Source organism: Primulina huaijiensis, chromosome 2 (assembly GCF_012295235.1).
Source record: "Primulina huaijiensis isolate GDHJ02 chromosome 2, ASM1229523v2, whole genome shotgun sequence".
Lineage (NCBI taxonomy): Eukaryota > Viridiplantae > Streptophyta > Magnoliopsida > Lamiales > Gesneriaceae > Primulina > Primulina huaijiensis.
Window position 1 is genome coordinate 15,113,869 of NC_133307.1, and position 17,353 is coordinate 15,131,221.

Sequence of the window (17,353 nt, forward strand, 5' to 3'; positions counted from 1 at the left end):
AGGATCGGTTGGGAGTGAAAAGTTTTTAGAAGGAGAGGTTGAATAAACAACTTACAATTTTCACAACTTCTTCTATATTATGAATCAGTTTAGTGATAAACTGAGTTCACGAATTTTGTTGTCAATGTATATCAGTTAACTTGATAAAAGTGCGGAAATAACCGACACACATATAGAATAAAAACTGATAAGAAGAGAACACAAGATTTCTGGATGTTTGGAGATTTCAACACCCATTCTATCTCGAAGATAGGATATTCACTAAAAGCCTTTGATCTATACAAAGAATTGTACAAACCCACTTCAGTTTGGACTTAACACTGCCAAGACTGAAACTCGTAGTAACAATACAATTTATCAGTAACTAACTGATATGTAAATTTTTTTAGCAAAACTGATGTTTACAAGGTCGGATAATATAATAGTGAGTGTTTGTGCTTTAAGCTCAAATTATAGCCTGAAAGCTATGAATATGAATAATGAGTTTGAGCTTTTGAAATGAAAGAATGAGTGCAGAGTTCGTGTTTGTATAGCTAGATAACTTTTGTAACTGCTTAAATTCGTCACCCTCTCTCAGCTGATCTTTTCGACTATTTATATGCTTTACTTGGGTCGATCAAAAAAAATTGGGTCGACCCAAAGCGCCCAAGCTGTCGACCCACGCTTGGTCGACTTGGTCGACCCAAACGTGATTCCAACCAAGCGAGTCGACCCAAGCAACCCAAAAGTGATTCGACCCATGCTTGGGTCGACCAAGCTTGTGTTTTTTGTGTTTTTTATCACGACGCTTGGTCGACCCACCTTTCTTTTTCAAGCGAGTCGATCGACGAACAGAAACAGAAGCAATAAATCGAATAAACGTTAACATTACCAGATTTTTGTCAGCTATTTGTCTGACTGAGTTGGCTTAGATTGGAAGGGATCTGTGTCGAGAATTGTCGGAAAGAGAAAGACGATTTGTGTTGAGAATTGTCGCTAGAAAAGAAGTGGAAGAGAGTCGACGGAAAAGAAACTTAGTTTGGAATCAACTAATTGAGATGGATTTAATGTTAAAAGGTTTAAGTTAATAGTATATTTTAAACTTAAACTGAAGCATATTTATGTAAATTGAGTTGAGAATTTTTTTTTTAAATTAAGTCACGGTATACCCCCTTCTCCCAGACTTTTCTATTGCCTCCGCCTCTGTTCTTTTCCTACAATCCTACTCTCCCTTTTCAACTCCTCAAATCTCTATCGCAAGTATGTATTTCCAGTTCGTCAAATTCATGAATAAAATTTCGTTCTTTTTTGCTAAATGGGTCCATTTAATTATGTTTCTCGATCTGAAGATTTTTTTTTCTTTTTTATTGCATAAATTACAATAGGTTTATTGATTCTCTTTCCATTTTTTTTTTTGGGTTTTTCAGTTCTGTTTACCTGTATGGTTTTGTGTTTTCTGGAATTTTTCGTAATTTATATTTCTATTTGGTTTTGTAATTTGATTTGCTTGAAACTCCAGCAGTTTATGAAATTTTATCGATCATTAGGACTTATTTGATTGCTATTTATTCTGATCAACGGAATTTGAGCTGAATTTTTATTTTTTCGATTGCCTGGATCAATTTGAAATTGGTTTAGAGAAATTTACTTGTTTTCTCGTGAGTTTTTTTAGTTATATAGCCTTGGTGGGGTTTGTGTTTATTTTGCCAATGTCGGTTGCATTTTTTTCCCCCAGTTTTTGAACTCTTGAATTTTTTTTTACGCCTGATTAAAGTGATTTTTAAACTCTTTTGCCATTTAAGATACTCGCTTCTATGTATTAATCCAAAACTTTTCAAGATGTTCAGATTTTGATACATACACCTTGTTCAGAGCCTAGTCTGTTTTTGTCATCTAATTAACGGTTTGATATCTCTTCTCCTGTTTCCGAGTTAATTATCTTATTAAATTTATGTGGCATTTTTAGGCAAAGTTTACTTTGCGATGGATCAGGCTGGAGCGGGATAAGTGTCCTGAGAGTTGAGGAGTCGGAAATGGCTGGGGTTGCAACTGAGGAATTTGGTGTGGGAAGGTCATTGGAAGATTCTGCGAATGGACAGCAGCTATGTCGATCAGGGGAAGCATTGGTAGAATGGAGGTATTCAGAGCATATTGAAAGTGGAACTCCATCTACTTCACCACCTTACTGGGATAGCGATGATGATGACGGAGGTATGGCACTTATTCTGTTTAAATTACTTGTATATCTCTCTCATGGCTGTTAATTTTGCAAGTTAACTTGCTGCCAGTTGAATAAAGGACGAGATGCTCTGCAACTATCATATGCTCTTGTTTTTTTTTATTTATTTAGATCTGTACATAATTATCTTTATAAAGTGCACGAGATGTGATTATTTCTTTCTATTCTGTATGTATAAATTTACCTTCTCGATAATAGCTCAGTGTTAATACTTGACACGTGGCTTGTCTAATGTGTGCCATTATATAACAACTCTAGCATGATATTTTCAGGACAAAAACCTTCTGAGTTATATGGAAAGCACACATGGAAGATTGATAAGTTTTCGCAAGTAAACAAAAGAGAACTTCGAAGCAATGCATTTGAGGTTGGGGGTTACAAATGGTATGATCCACTGCCGTATGCTTCTGCCTGGCCAGGCACAAAGATGACAAGTCATGATTATTTTCAAAGTTCTTAAGTTTTGTTCAAAATTACAGATTCTTCTGTATCACACTTGCTTATGGTATTCAAAAATATTCTTTTATTCTTTTTAACATTTTATTCTACAGAATATTTTTTAGATTGGTGATAGGACAAATATAAGTTGCTTGTTACGAGGTTCTATATCTTTGTTGGATGCCTTCATAGAATTGGTTGAAGAGAATGCTTGTAATGTGTTTAGGTCAAAATATGGCAAACTGCTACGGTTGTTTTTCCCCTTTTTTGGCGCTATGCTCGTTTGATGTTGTTTAAGTTTGTTTTTTTTTTCATGACTCTTTCTTGAAACTTTTTAGGTCCTTCTAGTTGTAAGTTAAACTTGTTGAACGAAAGAAAATCCTAGCCACAGTTAGTGGCTCGACAGACATGAGGCCTGGTTTGGTTTTTTACTAGCTGTAATTCTTGTTGTATAATGAATAAGTAAGCTTTAAATTAATGAATAAGTCAGCTTTATATTATTTGTATAGTTTTCTTTATTAATGGTTGATTGTTTATTTCAAGCTTCCCCTTAGATTTGATGTGATAAAAATATGTTCTTTTGTTCTTCATATTTTTCATTGAGTACAATGGTTTTCTTATGTATCGTATGGAAGTGGTATATTATGTATACATAAATATAGCATTCATTGAAATAGTTAAATTTGAAGATCTAATCCTAACAATATAACATTCTAACTTTTTCGAAAAGGTACATCTTGATTTACCCTCAAGGCTGTGATGTTTGCAATCACCTCTCTTTGTTTCTTTGTGTGGCCAATCATGACAAACTTCTTCCAGGTTGGATGGTGTTTGATGCTGTTATGTCTCCGTAATCAATATGCAATTACAAGATTGAATAATGCGGTGTCTCCATATGAACAGGGTGGAGTCATTTTGCACAATTCACTATTGCTGTGGTGAATAAAGATCCTAAAAAATCCAAATTTTCTGGTAGTTTTATAATTATTTCTCTTAATTTTTTAGTTGACCTTTCAATCCCGACATGATCAACTGTAAAATGTCTTTGAAAAACTCGTAGATACATTGCATCGCTTTTGGAAGAAGGAGCATGATTGGGGGTGGAAGAAGTTCATGGAGCTATCAAAGGTCATGGAAGGGTTTATTGATGCTGACACTTTGGTAATTAAAGCTCAAGTCCAAGTCATAAGGTAATTTTTTAATAATTGTGCTTTCATTTAATGTTCATTGATTATGTTAAGAGCTGAATTTTGAAGAAACGATCAGATTATTGATGAAATAGAAGGCGATTTCTCAAAAACAGGAGAACATAACGTTGTGTGCGTTTAAGATCTCATAGAAATTCCATTTATTTCTATATTAATCAAACAACAAGCAACAACCTGTGTTACCCTAATTCAATGACTGATTTTGTAAGGTCCAAAATATGATAACGTAATCCAACTGAATGCAAATATAGAGAAAATGAAAAATGACTAATTAAATGGTTTTAATGGCATGAATTAATTATGATATGCATGATTACATGTTTAAAATGTAGTTTTATTTTAGAATGCATAACACTGTGTTTTTAAAAAAGTTATTCTAGACGCGATCGAGAAATGGAGACATGGGACCAAATAAGAGAAAATATTTTTTTTAAATGATTAATTTTAATTATTTAATATATGGCATATGTTATATGGTATTTTAGAAAATGAAGTGTTTGAGGTGTTTTTATACCTCGAGTCGTAATCTTAAGCGGTATTCGATTTTCGACGAAAATATGAACTTTTTGAGAACTCGGCTATTATTTTCACAAACTTTCCTAAAGAAAATATTTTAAATATTATCTAATTGGCCTAATGGGCTATTATACTAGGTTAACGGGCCTAAGCTATATCATGTATTATATATCAAACTTTAAACTAATAAACCCTAACCTAAAGCACACAACTCACGCCCCCTCACCCTCAAAACACTCTAGGACTCTTCCTAGCAGCAAACCACACGCACACACCCACGGTTTTGCAAGGAAAATCACAATTTTTGAAGAAAAATCAGCATAAGGTCTTCTCCTCGACGACGTACTCGCATCGCCAAGTTGTTTTCGTGTGTAATAAACACAAAGGCAAGCCTTAATCTTCCTTCAAACATCTTTCACACCATATTCTGTATGTAACGCACCAGATTCGACGATTGTCTTCACTGTACCAAGACGGGCATTTCCAGCGTGCTTATGTCCTAACTCACACGCACCCTAGGAAACTTTCCAAGGGGTCACCCATCCCAAATTTATCCCAAGTCAAGCACGCTTAACTTTGAGGTTCTTATGCAATGAGCTACCGAAAAGAAGATGCACCTTCATGATATGAGTAGTAACTATCAAATCTTTTAATCCCTCCTCAACTGCACAGTCCCATACCTGAACAGTTTTGGAATACCTCTCCTTCCGGTGTGATATCGGTTCATTCATGTTCCCTTCGTCTAGAAGCCTGCCAGGAGCCGCTCATTGTCCGTGCAACCTCATGGCACCGGCGATCACCCCCCGACCTCTTCGGCTCCGGGTCTCACATGCCCACCAGCTTCCGCTTGGTTCGTTCGGAGAGGTCGGCTCTGATACCAACTGTAACGCCCCAGATTCGACGACTGTCCTCACTGTACCAAGACGAGTATTTCCAACGTGCTTATGTCCTCACTCACATGCTCTAGGAAACTTCCCAGGGGGTCACCTATTCCAAAATTACACCAAGTCAAGCACGCTTAACTTTGGAGTTCTTATGCGATGAACTACCGAAAAGAAGATGTACCTTCATGATATGAGTAGTACCTATCAAAATTTTAAGCTCTACTCAACTGCACAGTCCCAGACCTGAACAGTTTTGGAATCCCTCTCCTCAACCTGTATTACCCTAATTCAATGACTGATTTATTCTTGTTGAGGTTAGGCATCAAAATTGGATTGTTGTTTTGTTTTCCTTTGTAACATTAATTGGAAGGATATCTTATATTTCACCTTCACATTTAAAGTTATTGATGCAAATTGCAAGGGTTTCATATGCTGCGTACATTTTTGTCATTTCAATCAGAGTATCCATTCGCAAATAGCAACTTTAAGCTTATCATGTATAGAATCTTTTAACCGTAGAGGTAAATCAGATCAATATACGACAATATGAATTATGATAATAAAATACACAAAACTCCGCTAACAACTGGAGAGGACAGAGAAAGTACTTTAATCTGATTTCTTGAAATTTTCTTTTAGTACTATTTTGGTTCTTTCTGTTTGTTTAATCGATTTTGCTTTAGTTATTTAATATATTTTTACCAATTTTGAACCTAAACCTTTTTGTTTGCAGGGAGAGAGTCGACCATCCGTTCCGTTGCCTCGATTGTCAGTATAGGAGGGAACTCGTTCGTGTGTATTTGGCAAACGTAGAAACAATTTGCAGGCGTTTTGTAGAAGAATGTCGAGGAAAGCTTTTGAATCTTATAGAGGATAAAGCTAGATGGTCTAGGTACTTGGTACCTTTTTTTTCCAAATCAAAATTTCATTCCAGCTCAGACAACAGTTTACTGCTTTTTCATTTATTTTCCACCTCTTACTTCTTTATTGGAAACTGATGAAATTAATTTGAATGCTTTTGACCAAAATTATACCTACAAAATTTGCATGTTTATAAATTATTGTAGTTAACATGACAGTAAGTCTAGATCCCGCTACTTTTGGAAAAAATTGTTCAAAAAACTTCACGTGTTGTGTAATTTAAGAAAGATAAATATTTTCTTTTATTTCATCTGTCAATCATACAACATTGGCTAACGAAGTATACCAAAATAACAGGATAAATATGAAGGAAAAAGCTAATATGAAGATTTTAGAGCCTGGTCTACGGGATTTACAAAATAAAGGAGATATGATTGACTTTCCTAATACATACAATAAAAATATTATCATTCCTTTTTTACTCGAGATTTTCTATGCTCCCCATCAAGCTAGAGCATGTATGTTAAACATGCCTAGCTTGCATATTAGTTCTTCGAAGTTGCACTTAGGAAGTCTTTTTGTTAGAATGTCTGCAACTTGTTACTTCTTTGGGAGATAAGTCGCATAAACACTTTCATTTTCAATTTTTTCTTTGTTAAAATGACGATAAATCTCCTCATACTTTGTTCGGTCATGATGCACTAGATTATGAGCTATATTTCTATTGGAACCTGTATTTCTTCCATTAAGTATCTCAACCAAAATCCTAACATTCATGTTTCTTGAAGAAGATCCAGTGTATATCTTCTTTGTGCAATTGAGATACCTTCATGACTTCTTGCCACTTTCATAGGATTCAATTTCAACTTGATCAACACCGGTCACAGCAATGTCATCTACATAGAATGAGTATTTAAAATTTTCCACTTAACGAGTGCTTGAAAAACAGTGTGATCAACTCGTCCCTGTTTATATCCCCTATTTTTGACAACTCTCGTAAATCTTTATAATCAAAATGGAGGCTGTTTTAACCCATAGAAGGATAACACCTTTCCATTTCCTCCTTCAAAACCTGGTGGAATGTTCATGTAGACTTCTTCACTGAGTTCTCCATTACGGCATTTTAAACATTTAATTGTAGGAGTGGTCACTCCAAGTTTGCAGCTAAAGAAATCAACACCCTTATAGTGTTGAGTTTGGCTACGTATGCCAAGGTTTCTTGATAATCTAAACGTATGTTCTTGCAACCAGCCTCGCTTTGTGCCTTGCTATGCTTCCATCTGCATTATACTTAATGGTAAATATCCATTTGCATTTTCTTCCCTGCTGGAAGGTTCATAATCTCGCAAGTATTATTCTTTTCTAGTGCCTTCATTTCCTCGAAGTCAGCTTTACTCCACACCGGTCTCAATAGAGCCTCTTGTATATTTTTTGGGACCCTTGTTTCAAAAATTTTGGTCACAAAAGCTTGATAGCTAGGAGATAATTTCCCATAAGACACAAATCTGCTGATTGGATGTTTAGCGCCTTTACCCCCTTCTCAATGCAATAGGAAGATCTTTTTGTATTGGTTCAGTTGGTGCTTTTATCGGTCAGGAAGTAGGTGAATTGGGTATTATCAACTCGGTGTTGTAGTAGACATTCTGGTCAGACTCTTGGCAAAGCACATCCTTAGACTTTTCTATATTATGTGGACGTCTCCGTGAATAAACAAGTAATTCTTGTTCAGCTGTTGTAGATCCCGCTTCCCCTGTGTTTACTTCATGAATTTTATGTGGCATAATATCAGGATTAGATGAGGAAGGTTCTACAGTAGGAATCTCAGGAATAACTACGGTGGTAGATATATGGTGGAGGTTGTAATCAGGACTGATTTCACTTGCATTCTCACCTTGACACTGCACAGAGAGAAAATAAATTTCAGACTCAAAAAAGGTAGCATCCTTAGAGACAAACAATCATTGAAGAGGAGGGGAATAACTTTTATGTCCCTTGGGGTTGGAGAATAACCAAGACACATTTGTGTGCTTGAGGGTCTAGTTTAGATGATTGTGATTGTGAGAATGAACAAATACTTTACACCCAAAGGTTTTAGGTGTAAGGGATTAGGATATATAATGGAGTTCGGAATTTCAGAACTTTGGTAGGCATTCGATTAATGAGGTAGGATGAGGTTAGCAATGCAACTCTCCACAAATATTTACGAGCATTCATTAAAAGATGACGATTCTTCGTCTCCGAAACCCCATTTTGTTGTGGTGTGTAGGGCAAGAGCTTTGGTGAATGATTCCATGAGTAGCTAAGTATTCTCCCAAAGTAGGATTGAAGTATTCTCGGTCATTTTCAGTTCGCAAAACTTGTATGGTAGTTTGGAACTGATTATTGACCATAGAATGGAAATTTTGAAAGACTTAAGGAGCTTCAGATTTTTCTTTCAAGAGATAAACCCAACAAATTCTTGAATTGTCATCAATGAAGGTGATAAACCAACGTGCCCCCAGACATGTTTTTCGCATAATATGCTCCCCGAATATCACTATGAATTAATGAGAATGGTCTTGACTTTTCATAAGGTTTAACAGCATAAGGAGCGTATAGACAATTGACACACCTCACAAGATAATGAATTTAAATTTTTCTTTGTGAACAAATCAGGAAGCAAACGTTTGAGGTACAAAAAATTTGGGTTCCCTAATCTATGATGCCATATCATGATTTTTGCATTGTTAGAAAAAGTAAAAGCAGCTCCTGCTCCCAGTCTTGAGCTTTATTTATTCTCGAAGTTGTGATCCTCCAGAATATAGAGTCCATCTAAAACACTAGCAATGCCAATTGTCTTCCGCAAAATCTGCTCCTGAATAACACAACAATTAGCAGAAAATTTAACAATGCAGTTGTCTTTTGTTAGCTTGCTAATAGACAGTAAATTGCAGAATAAGTTTGGAACATGAAGAACCGAATCATCAGATATTTTAATGGACCCAGAATCATCAGATATTTCAATGGACCCAGTACCAGCAACCACAGAGAGAGATCCATCCCATAGTTGTCAAAGGCGAGCGTAGCGCCACCAGGCAAAGACCCTCGATCCCAGGCGCATCGATTTATTAAGGCGACCCCAGGCGCTTGCTTGGACTAGCCTTGGAAGTAAGCTGCCTGAGTGAATTTTTTTTAATTATTTTTTTAAAACAAAAATCTCAAACTCAAATCCTAGCAACCCAACGCCCCAATGTCAGAACTAGAAGAAGAGAGCTCTGAACAGAAGAACGAGATGAGAACATCTACATCTAAAATAACCAGAAAGGCTAATCTTACATCTTTTGGATGAAGAGGAAGAAAAAATTGATGTTGATCAAGAAAATAATGAAGACCAATAAGAATACAAGTCCGAAAGTTTCGGGGACTCTGATGATTCTATGAAAGAAGATAAACTTGATTTAGATGATTGGAAAATTTTAATAATGTTATTAATTACTATGAACTTATTAATTATTTTTTATTTTGTGTGACACTTTGACCTAATTATTTCATATTTAGTATACTTATTAAAAAATTTAAAAATGTGTGCCTTGTTTCGGTAAGATGCATGCCTCGCACCTCAGGCTCTATGGACCTTGTGCAATTAGGTGCGCCTTGCGTCCTTGACAACTATGATCCATCCGCTATTCTAACTCGAGACTGGTCATGGTAAGGAGTATAAGAACAAAACGAGAAAGTTACGTGTCATATGGTCGGATGCTCTTGAATCAAATATTCAGGAGTATGATGTATCTATTATGAGACTGAAGGCATTAAGAGCTGCACCGTTGAGTGCTAAACTGCTAGAAGTTGTGGGTGGCCTTTTATTGTAACAAACTTAGATCCTCATCTTTGCTGGCTACTTTAGAGCAAGGTTCTAAATAGCGTGAAGCGTCGCGATCAAACTTCAAGCTTCACAAGCTTAATCGGGTTTAAAACGAAATTAAGCGTGAAAAACGTTTTTGTTTTTTAGCATAATTTTAATTGTATTAAGTTGATTAATAAATTAAATAATATATAAGCATATAAATTTTAAGAATGCATGCAAGTTATAAATACCAATCTCAAAATCACAAATTGTGGAGTAAAACTTTTGTGTTGGCACAAGTGTCCACTCTTAGTCTCAAATAAATGAATGGCGGACAAATTTTATTTTGATGTTTGTAAGCATTTTTTTTGGTTAAAAATTTTTTATTATTAAATAATTTTTTAAAAATAAAATGTTAGAGTTAAATATTAATTTTAAAAATAAAAAATTTATTAAAATGTTTTTTAACGTTTTTGTCCAAAACGAAATTTTTTTATTCACGCTTAATTTCGCTTTTTCACGTTTTTTAGAATACTGCTTCAGAGGTGTAGCTGTTGTGGCATTAAAGGCTTTCACCATGTTTGAAAATTTATCTTCCATATGGTTTGATTTATTACAGTGTCCACACAAATGACGTTCGCCATGTTTGATTTGTTTAAACTCACCCCATGGCCGCTGTTTTGAATTAGACTGTTCAAATCTGTCTCTCCATAGGCAGTGACAGAATCCAGGTCTTTGGAGTCTCCTAGCATCACTCTCCTTCGGTTTTACTCCCTTCTTACTTCGACGAAGGCTTCACTAATGAGGGGCAGCGGATTTCTCCCCAAGATTCTGCCTCTTTCTTCATCCAGATCTTGGTTTAAACCAGCCAAAAACTCGTATAATCTTTCTTTGTCATGATTTGCTTTAAACTTGACATGGTCGTCAACATCTCCCCAATCGATTTCATAAACATATCAAGTTCTTGCCAAAGAATTTTGACAGAATTGTGGTATGCTGTTACCTCTGAATTTCCTTGACGAATGTATTTGAGTTTCATCTTAATCTCGAACATATGAGAAGCATTTTCAAGGTCCGAATAATCTTCTCTAACAGCTTCCCAAATCCCCTTTGCAGTTTCAAACAATAGATAGGTGCGGCTGATGTTTGTCTCCATGGAATTTATGAGCCAGGCCATCAGAATGGGACAGTTGCAGAATCTTCTTCCCATCTAACTTGTGATTTGTATTGAGAAAAGGAGAATTATCACTATATTGTGCAGTGATATTTCAATTTTGGGGGTTAGAAGCTGAGGAGCTAGAGCCCCCCAGTCACTACCACCTTCCCAGATTCTTTCATGGATGATAATCAAAGATTATGAAGAGTCTCTGATACCATGTAATTTAAGAAAGATAAATCATTTCTTTTATTTCATCTGTTGATTATACAATATTGGCTGAAGATTTATACAAAAACAAGCAGGACTAAAAAGAAGGAAAAAACAAATCTGAAGATTTTACGGACTAGTCTATGGGATTTACAAAATAAAGGAAATATGATTGACTTTCCTAATACAATAAAAAAAATAATATCATTCCTTTTTTGCTCAAGATTTCCAACATCTTGCACAATTATATTCCTCCATTGTTAAACACAACTTACAGAAATCAATTGCATCTTTTTTGTGTTGATTTATATTGAACTTCTATTATCTTGGCCCTTATTATTCAGAGTAGCTTTGTTCAAGCTTTAAATTTTTAAAGTTAGTAGTTCTCAAATCGATTGGATAATGGCAAAATTCATTGTATGCAATGCAATCTGTGATATATTTTCAGCTTCCGAGCTTTCTGGTTGGCCATGGACCAAAGTTCCAGGTGCTGCATGTCTCAAGAAAAAACAGACACAATACTAAAAGTAATTGTGAAGCATTTCTTCATAGAAAAAGAAGTCACATCCACCCTGGTCATGGATTCATTGTACAGTGGTCTGAAGGCTCTTAAAGGCCAGACTAACGGGAAGAAAATTAAGGGAAAATATTTGGAAATGGAAGATTTACCACTTCCTTTTATTTGCATTGAGAAAGAAATGCTTTCACTGGGGGATGATGTGTTGCCACTTTTGGAGAGGGCTGCCATGGAATCTTTGCCTTCAAAGGATGAGAAAGGTCCACAAAATCGTACAAAGGTGAGTAGCATGATATAATACTTACGTAATTTATCCAGAATTCGTCATTGCTCATTTTTAAAGATATAGTTTGATGAGGACCTTGATAATATACTGAAAGGACTTCGAATCAATACTCCAAGAACTTTCTTGATAATATCTTCAATGGAATATGTACACCACGATATAGTACCACGTTCTCGGAAGCTAGATCTTGATTTGACTTGGAAAATCGATCCAACAATTATAGAACAACCTCGAACCAAATTTGACCAATATTTTAATTTTTTTTGGATGTCACTCGTTCAAAGAAGGAAGAAGATAAGTTCGGTTTTGACTTGGAATAATTCTGCTATTCTTGTTCAGGATGTGGCTGCTGGAGACGAGTTCAACAAAGATTCTATTGAACTTGATGAGAGGCGACTGACTGAATTGGGACGTCGGACGATTGAGATATTTGTATTGGCTCATATTTTTAGGTATTTTCATTTCTAATTGCTAATTGCTGATTGGTTTTATATTGCCAATGATGCAGCCTTCTTTGAACTGCTGGCAACTGCTAATAGTATTATATCAACATTGATCTTTAGTTCATACTATGTGTGACTTCCATAGTCGTCAATTGGGATGTGGGGTGGTATAATCCAAGAGTACGAGAAGTATAAATCCACGTATATTACGGAATAGTAATCATGTTGAATCATGTGTTCTGGTCAACACTGTTTGGTGGTTACTCGTTATGGTTCCTTGATTTGCCACTTTACATGGAAATAGAAGTCACTTGAATCTGCAAATTCTTCGGGGTGATTGATATTTTATCAAGTGTTGCCTTAAAATTTTTATCCTCGTTGGGTGAGCAAATGAGAGAGAAGAAAATGTTCAAACGGGACTGAAGTTTAAAAGTTATTTTACTTTATCACTTTCTTTTCCGAATGCATATAGAAGCATCTTTGTTATCTTTTGTTTTCTTCCCTCTACAATCTAAATGTTACAAAATTTTTGGCTAATCAGTTTTATTATCCTGCTCCAAATTCTTGACTTTCGTTAACTTTTAAACCAGTAAAATTGAAGTTGCATACCAGGAGGCGGTTTCCTTAAAGAGGCAAGAAGAGCTCATTCGTGAAGAGGAAGCAGCTTGGCTTGCTGATTTTGAGCAGAAAATGAAATACGGACCACTGGACAAGGAAAAGAAATCTAAAAAAAAGCAGGTTTGTCAATAGCACTTCATATCTTGAAAAGTCAACAACGTGATCCGACTCTGGGTTACAGATACTGGATAATCTACTTTTGCCTTGTGACAGTCAAACTTGCAATGCTTAAACGAGAACAAGACACTCCTTTCACAGTTGATTTTAGAAAACCCTTCGAATGCAGACTTTTGTGCCAAACTTGTTTTTAATGCCCAATGTCTTCCATTTTGTTTACTCTGTGGCACTTTTAGTGAACAAATGGAAGGGTCTTCCCGATCTGATCTTTCTTTTTCCACCTCTTTTGTTCTATTGATAGACAGCGGGGAAGAGGTTTGAAACTTTCATTAACTTAAATAAGTCGTCTCCTAAAATTGTATTTTCTGGGCAAACAGAAACGGAACACTCGCAAAGAGAAGGACAAGGTAAGAAACAATAAGCCTGAATCTAATGCCCTGGAGAAGGCTGAGGAAAATGAAAAAAGGGAAATCTTAAATTCTGAGCCAGCAACAATACTTGAAACACTTGATGCAGTGGAAGATGCTGATTGTGTTCCTGAATTACTTCCACCAGATTCAGCAGATAGAGAAGAGAGTTCTGTGAATTGGGATGCCAATGTTTCTGGGTTGCACCCTTCCTCAGAAGGAAGCAGCAGCGAGAATAGTGGGCTTTCACGTGCTCAGAATGGAAGAGAAGGATGTAATCTATCTATGGTGGATGATAGTTCATCAACATGTTCCACTGAGTCAGTTCCTTCAATTGTAACTAGTCTGCCTCTTAATGGCAATTCTCGCAATAATAAAATCCAAAAAGATTCAATTGGGTAAGCAATTTTCCTTTATTCTTGACTGAGGATTTTTTGAATTGATATGATGGTTAATGTTAGGCGCTACTTCGACTTCGCAGTGCCAGGAACCATCGACACGAGATTACTCCAGACACAGCTCATTGGGTTAATGAAGAACTTAGTCAACCACCTGAGAGGATTCCAGATGGAGTACAGTCGAACGATGCTTTCCAAAGTTCAAAAACATTTGAATCTAATTATAAAGCTCTTGTTCGATCTTCACCGGATGTACACTTGACTGGGCAAAAGGTTGGGAAGGTGGTGTTTTATTACTTTATGTTGAATTGCGAGTTATATGTTTTGAGGAATTCTAGGTTCTTTTATGGTTTCCGTAGTTGCTTAGTTTCTTTTTATTTCTTGAAGGAGGAAGTAAATAGCAATGTCGGTGACAAAAACCCATGTAGAGTAGTAGATGGTGACTGGACAGCATATGTCGTGCCACCTCCCAGGAGTCCTTCCATAAGCAGTCCATCTATTGCTGCTTCAAAGTTTCAAGTTACAACCAATCCTATTGTGGCTAAGAAGCCTTTTTCAGAGAGTGAAAAACAACTGGACAGAACAAGTAGCATTTCAAATTCTGATGAAAATGCAACCACGTCACAGAGTGGTACTCAGAAATTTGCAACTCCAAAGCATGCTGAAAATCCTTCAGAAAATCAAGTTTGTGTTGGTGGTGAAAAAGCTCCTATGCAGCACGCACATGTTGCAACTGATAAGCCCTCAATGCCGCAAGTGCCAGTTATGTCCAGGCCCTTGAGCGCTCCTATTTTCCCTGCCCCTGGGCCTGCTGTTTCAGTGGTTTTTATTGCTCAAACTTCTTCCACATTGGCACGTTCGGTTAGTGCAACTGGTAGGCTTGGTCCAGAGGCTACTGCATCTTCAACCCAGAGTTACATTCCTCAATCCTATCGCCAAGTTACTGGAAATTCATCTACGTATACTCAGAATCATTCAGCGAGTTCAGTGACACATACACCATTATTTTTACCTCACAGTTCTGACATGATGGGTTCAAATTCAATCAGACGAAGATTCCCATTTGGAACAGTGAATCATCATGATAGATTACAGAATAGGCCACCATGGATGGAAACCCCCCTAGTGGATAACAGCAGGAACTTAACTGGTGATCATGCTCCGCTACTTAATGAAATGCCATGCTATGATTTGTATAGTCCGGTGCACAGGAGATCCCAAGACTGTCCATCCGAGCTTCCAGCCTCCATATCTGGTCGGCAAAATCATGTGTCAGTGGATGAGTTTCCGCACATAGATATCATCAATGAGTTGCTTGATGATGAACATGGAATTGGGATGGGTTATCAGAGTTTCAAACATGGGCCTCATAGTATAAACCGGCAATATAGCTTCCCCAGTTACAACCATGGCATGGCAAGCAGCCAGGTCCTATCACCAGGCTTGTGTAGGTTTGAGAGGACGCGAAGCTATCTTGATGATGGGTTTCGGCATGGATATGGTTCGTTTACGGGAAATCCGTATGATCCAGTCCAGGATATACGGCTCCATTCTGGTCCAAGACCGTATGTCAACGGGCATATTGGTGGTTTGACGAGTAATCAGTGGCAAACATCCGGTGATATGCCCTGTTCAAGCATCAGCAATGGAGAAATTGATGAATATCCTTCACATGTACTGGATTTCCCGAATCATGCCCTTGGTGGTGTCAATAGTTATTTAGTTATCCGGCCATCGAACGGGCTTTGAAAGGTATCTATGATGCGGTTTATAACAGAAATAGTCTGTGCTCCATTTTAACAGTTCTATGAAACCTTGGTCTTTGATTTGGACCAGTGGGGGTTAAAATTTACATTTTCCAAAGAGTGATTTTGCTTTCTTTGCTCCATTTACATTTTCTTAAATGTTGGAATACATTTGAAATTTAATGTTACTTTTGAATATTTTGTCTTCAGTGTCTCATATTGTGTATTCCCTGGAGCTGATTGCACTAGCATTGAATTGGAACCAAGCAAACTCCAACCACGTCATAATACTAATCAACGTAAATATAAAAAAGTTTGCATGTTAAGTATCCTGTAGTGGTTTTATGTTATGAATTTAAGTAGAGAGGTTTTGGAATCCACTTTCTATCTAAAATATCATGAAACTTCAGTCAATTCTAACCAATTTAACTTGTTAAAGTCAAAATGAGTTAGGTCTGTCCGGTTGGTTCGTCTCATCTCCTCTCGTTAAATAGACGGGTTGGGTTGACAATTTCCTAATCTTCCCAAATAGTGGCTATCCTACCAATTCAGCTCGTCCTGTCCCACCAAATAATGGGCTGTGCCGGGTTGGGGGTCACCTTGTCTCGGTCTGCCTAATATAATTAAAAACTGACAGTTGTCCTGCCCCGCTAAATAGATGGATTTGATTGAAAATTTCATAACCTACCAAATGATGGGCTGACACGACTCATCCCACCAAATGGTGGGTAATGGGTTAGCCCATGTGAGAACCCAGAATTTTCGATTCAAAGCGAATCACGTAAGAGATACAAAATTAAAATTTAGCTTAATCTAAGCTCAACAACTTTTATTCTAACTATAGAACTTAAATATGAACTTAGATTTCAGATAACTTAACTCGATGAAGTAGCTTCAATGCTCGGAGACTAACTCAACGGGAGGCCAAGCTGCAAGTAATCGCATCCATCGAAGAATTATCATTGGAGGAGTAAAACCCTAGCTCAAGGACTCGATCTTTCAGCTCAAAGAAGCTCAACCAAGCTTGTCCTAACAAGGCCAAAAAGAGGAACTAAGGGATTGGACAAATTAAGTATGCAAGAAATGACTTTTAAGTTAAACCATGAATGAGCTAAGGAAGGAGCTAAGGGACCATGACACAGTAATAATGCAGGAAATGACCTTTGAGATAATCCATGAAAGAGCTAAGGGAGGAGCTAGGAGACCAGGACACATTTATGATGCAAGGAATGACTCTTGGTGCTTGGCATATCTTTGACCACCATTATGATCACCATTATTCCATAACTTGGGCTCCAAGGGGATGGCCAAGGGGCTAGATGAAAAGCCATGATTTCCCTATAAATACCACACCATGGTTAAAGGAAAAACCATACCAAAAAGCTTCCAAAAATTCGGCTACCCCCTCCACCAAATTCATCCGAAATTTCGGCCAAGCTAAGCAAGGAAGATGAAGGAAATTTCGTGCTGTCAAGTACTGAAATCCTACGTCGAAGTGCTGCTCG

General features: G+C 36.9%; 1 protein-coding gene across 2 annotated transcripts; it reads left to right on the top strand.

Moving 5' to 3' along the window:
• The first annotated feature begins 1,153 nt into the window (after window positions 1-1,153).
• On the top strand, window positions 1,154-16,065 carry LOC140967159 (TNF receptor-associated factor homolog 1a-like). 2 transcript variants are annotated; one of them, XM_073427582.1, is made up of 13 exons: window positions 1,154-1,239; window positions 1,972-2,190; window positions 2,491-2,602; window positions 3,387-3,475; window positions 3,560-3,628; window positions 3,717-3,846; window positions 5,998-6,156; window positions 11,766-12,114; window positions 12,460-12,572; window positions 13,154-13,301; window positions 13,676-14,103; window positions 14,187-14,385; window positions 14,491-16,065. In XM_073427582.1, the coding sequence occupies exons 2-13, from the start codon at window positions 2,013-2,015 to the stop codon at window positions 15,850-15,852; spliced, it is 3,336 nt and encodes a 1,111-aa protein (XP_073283683.1). In that variant the 5' UTR covers window positions 1,154-1,239; window positions 1,972-2,012; the 3' UTR covers window positions 15,853-16,065. The 2 variants fall into 2 exon arrangements, with proteins under 2 accessions (XP_073283683.1, XP_073283675.1); XM_073427574.1 differs by having other exon boundaries at window positions 13,154-13,300; window positions 13,666-14,103.
• The last annotated feature ends 1,288 nt before the right edge of the window (window positions 16,066-17,353 follow it).

What these genes read in the sequence shown, in the direction of transcription:
- LOC140967159 (XM_073427574.1), top strand. Translation starts at nt 2,013, where the DNA reads ATGGCTGGGGTTGCAACTGAGGAATTTGGTGTGGGAAGGTCATTGGAA. An exon ending in GCTCAAGTCCAAGTCATAAG is followed by an intron (nt 3,847 to 5,997) that starts GTAATTTTTTAA and finishes TTTTGTTTGCAG; the next exon opens with GGAGAGAGTCGACCATCCGT. An exon ending in AAGAAATCTAAAAAAAAGCA is followed by an intron (nt 13,301 to 13,665) that starts GGTTTGTCAATA and finishes ATTGTATTTTCT; the next exon opens with GGGCAAACAGAAACGGAACA.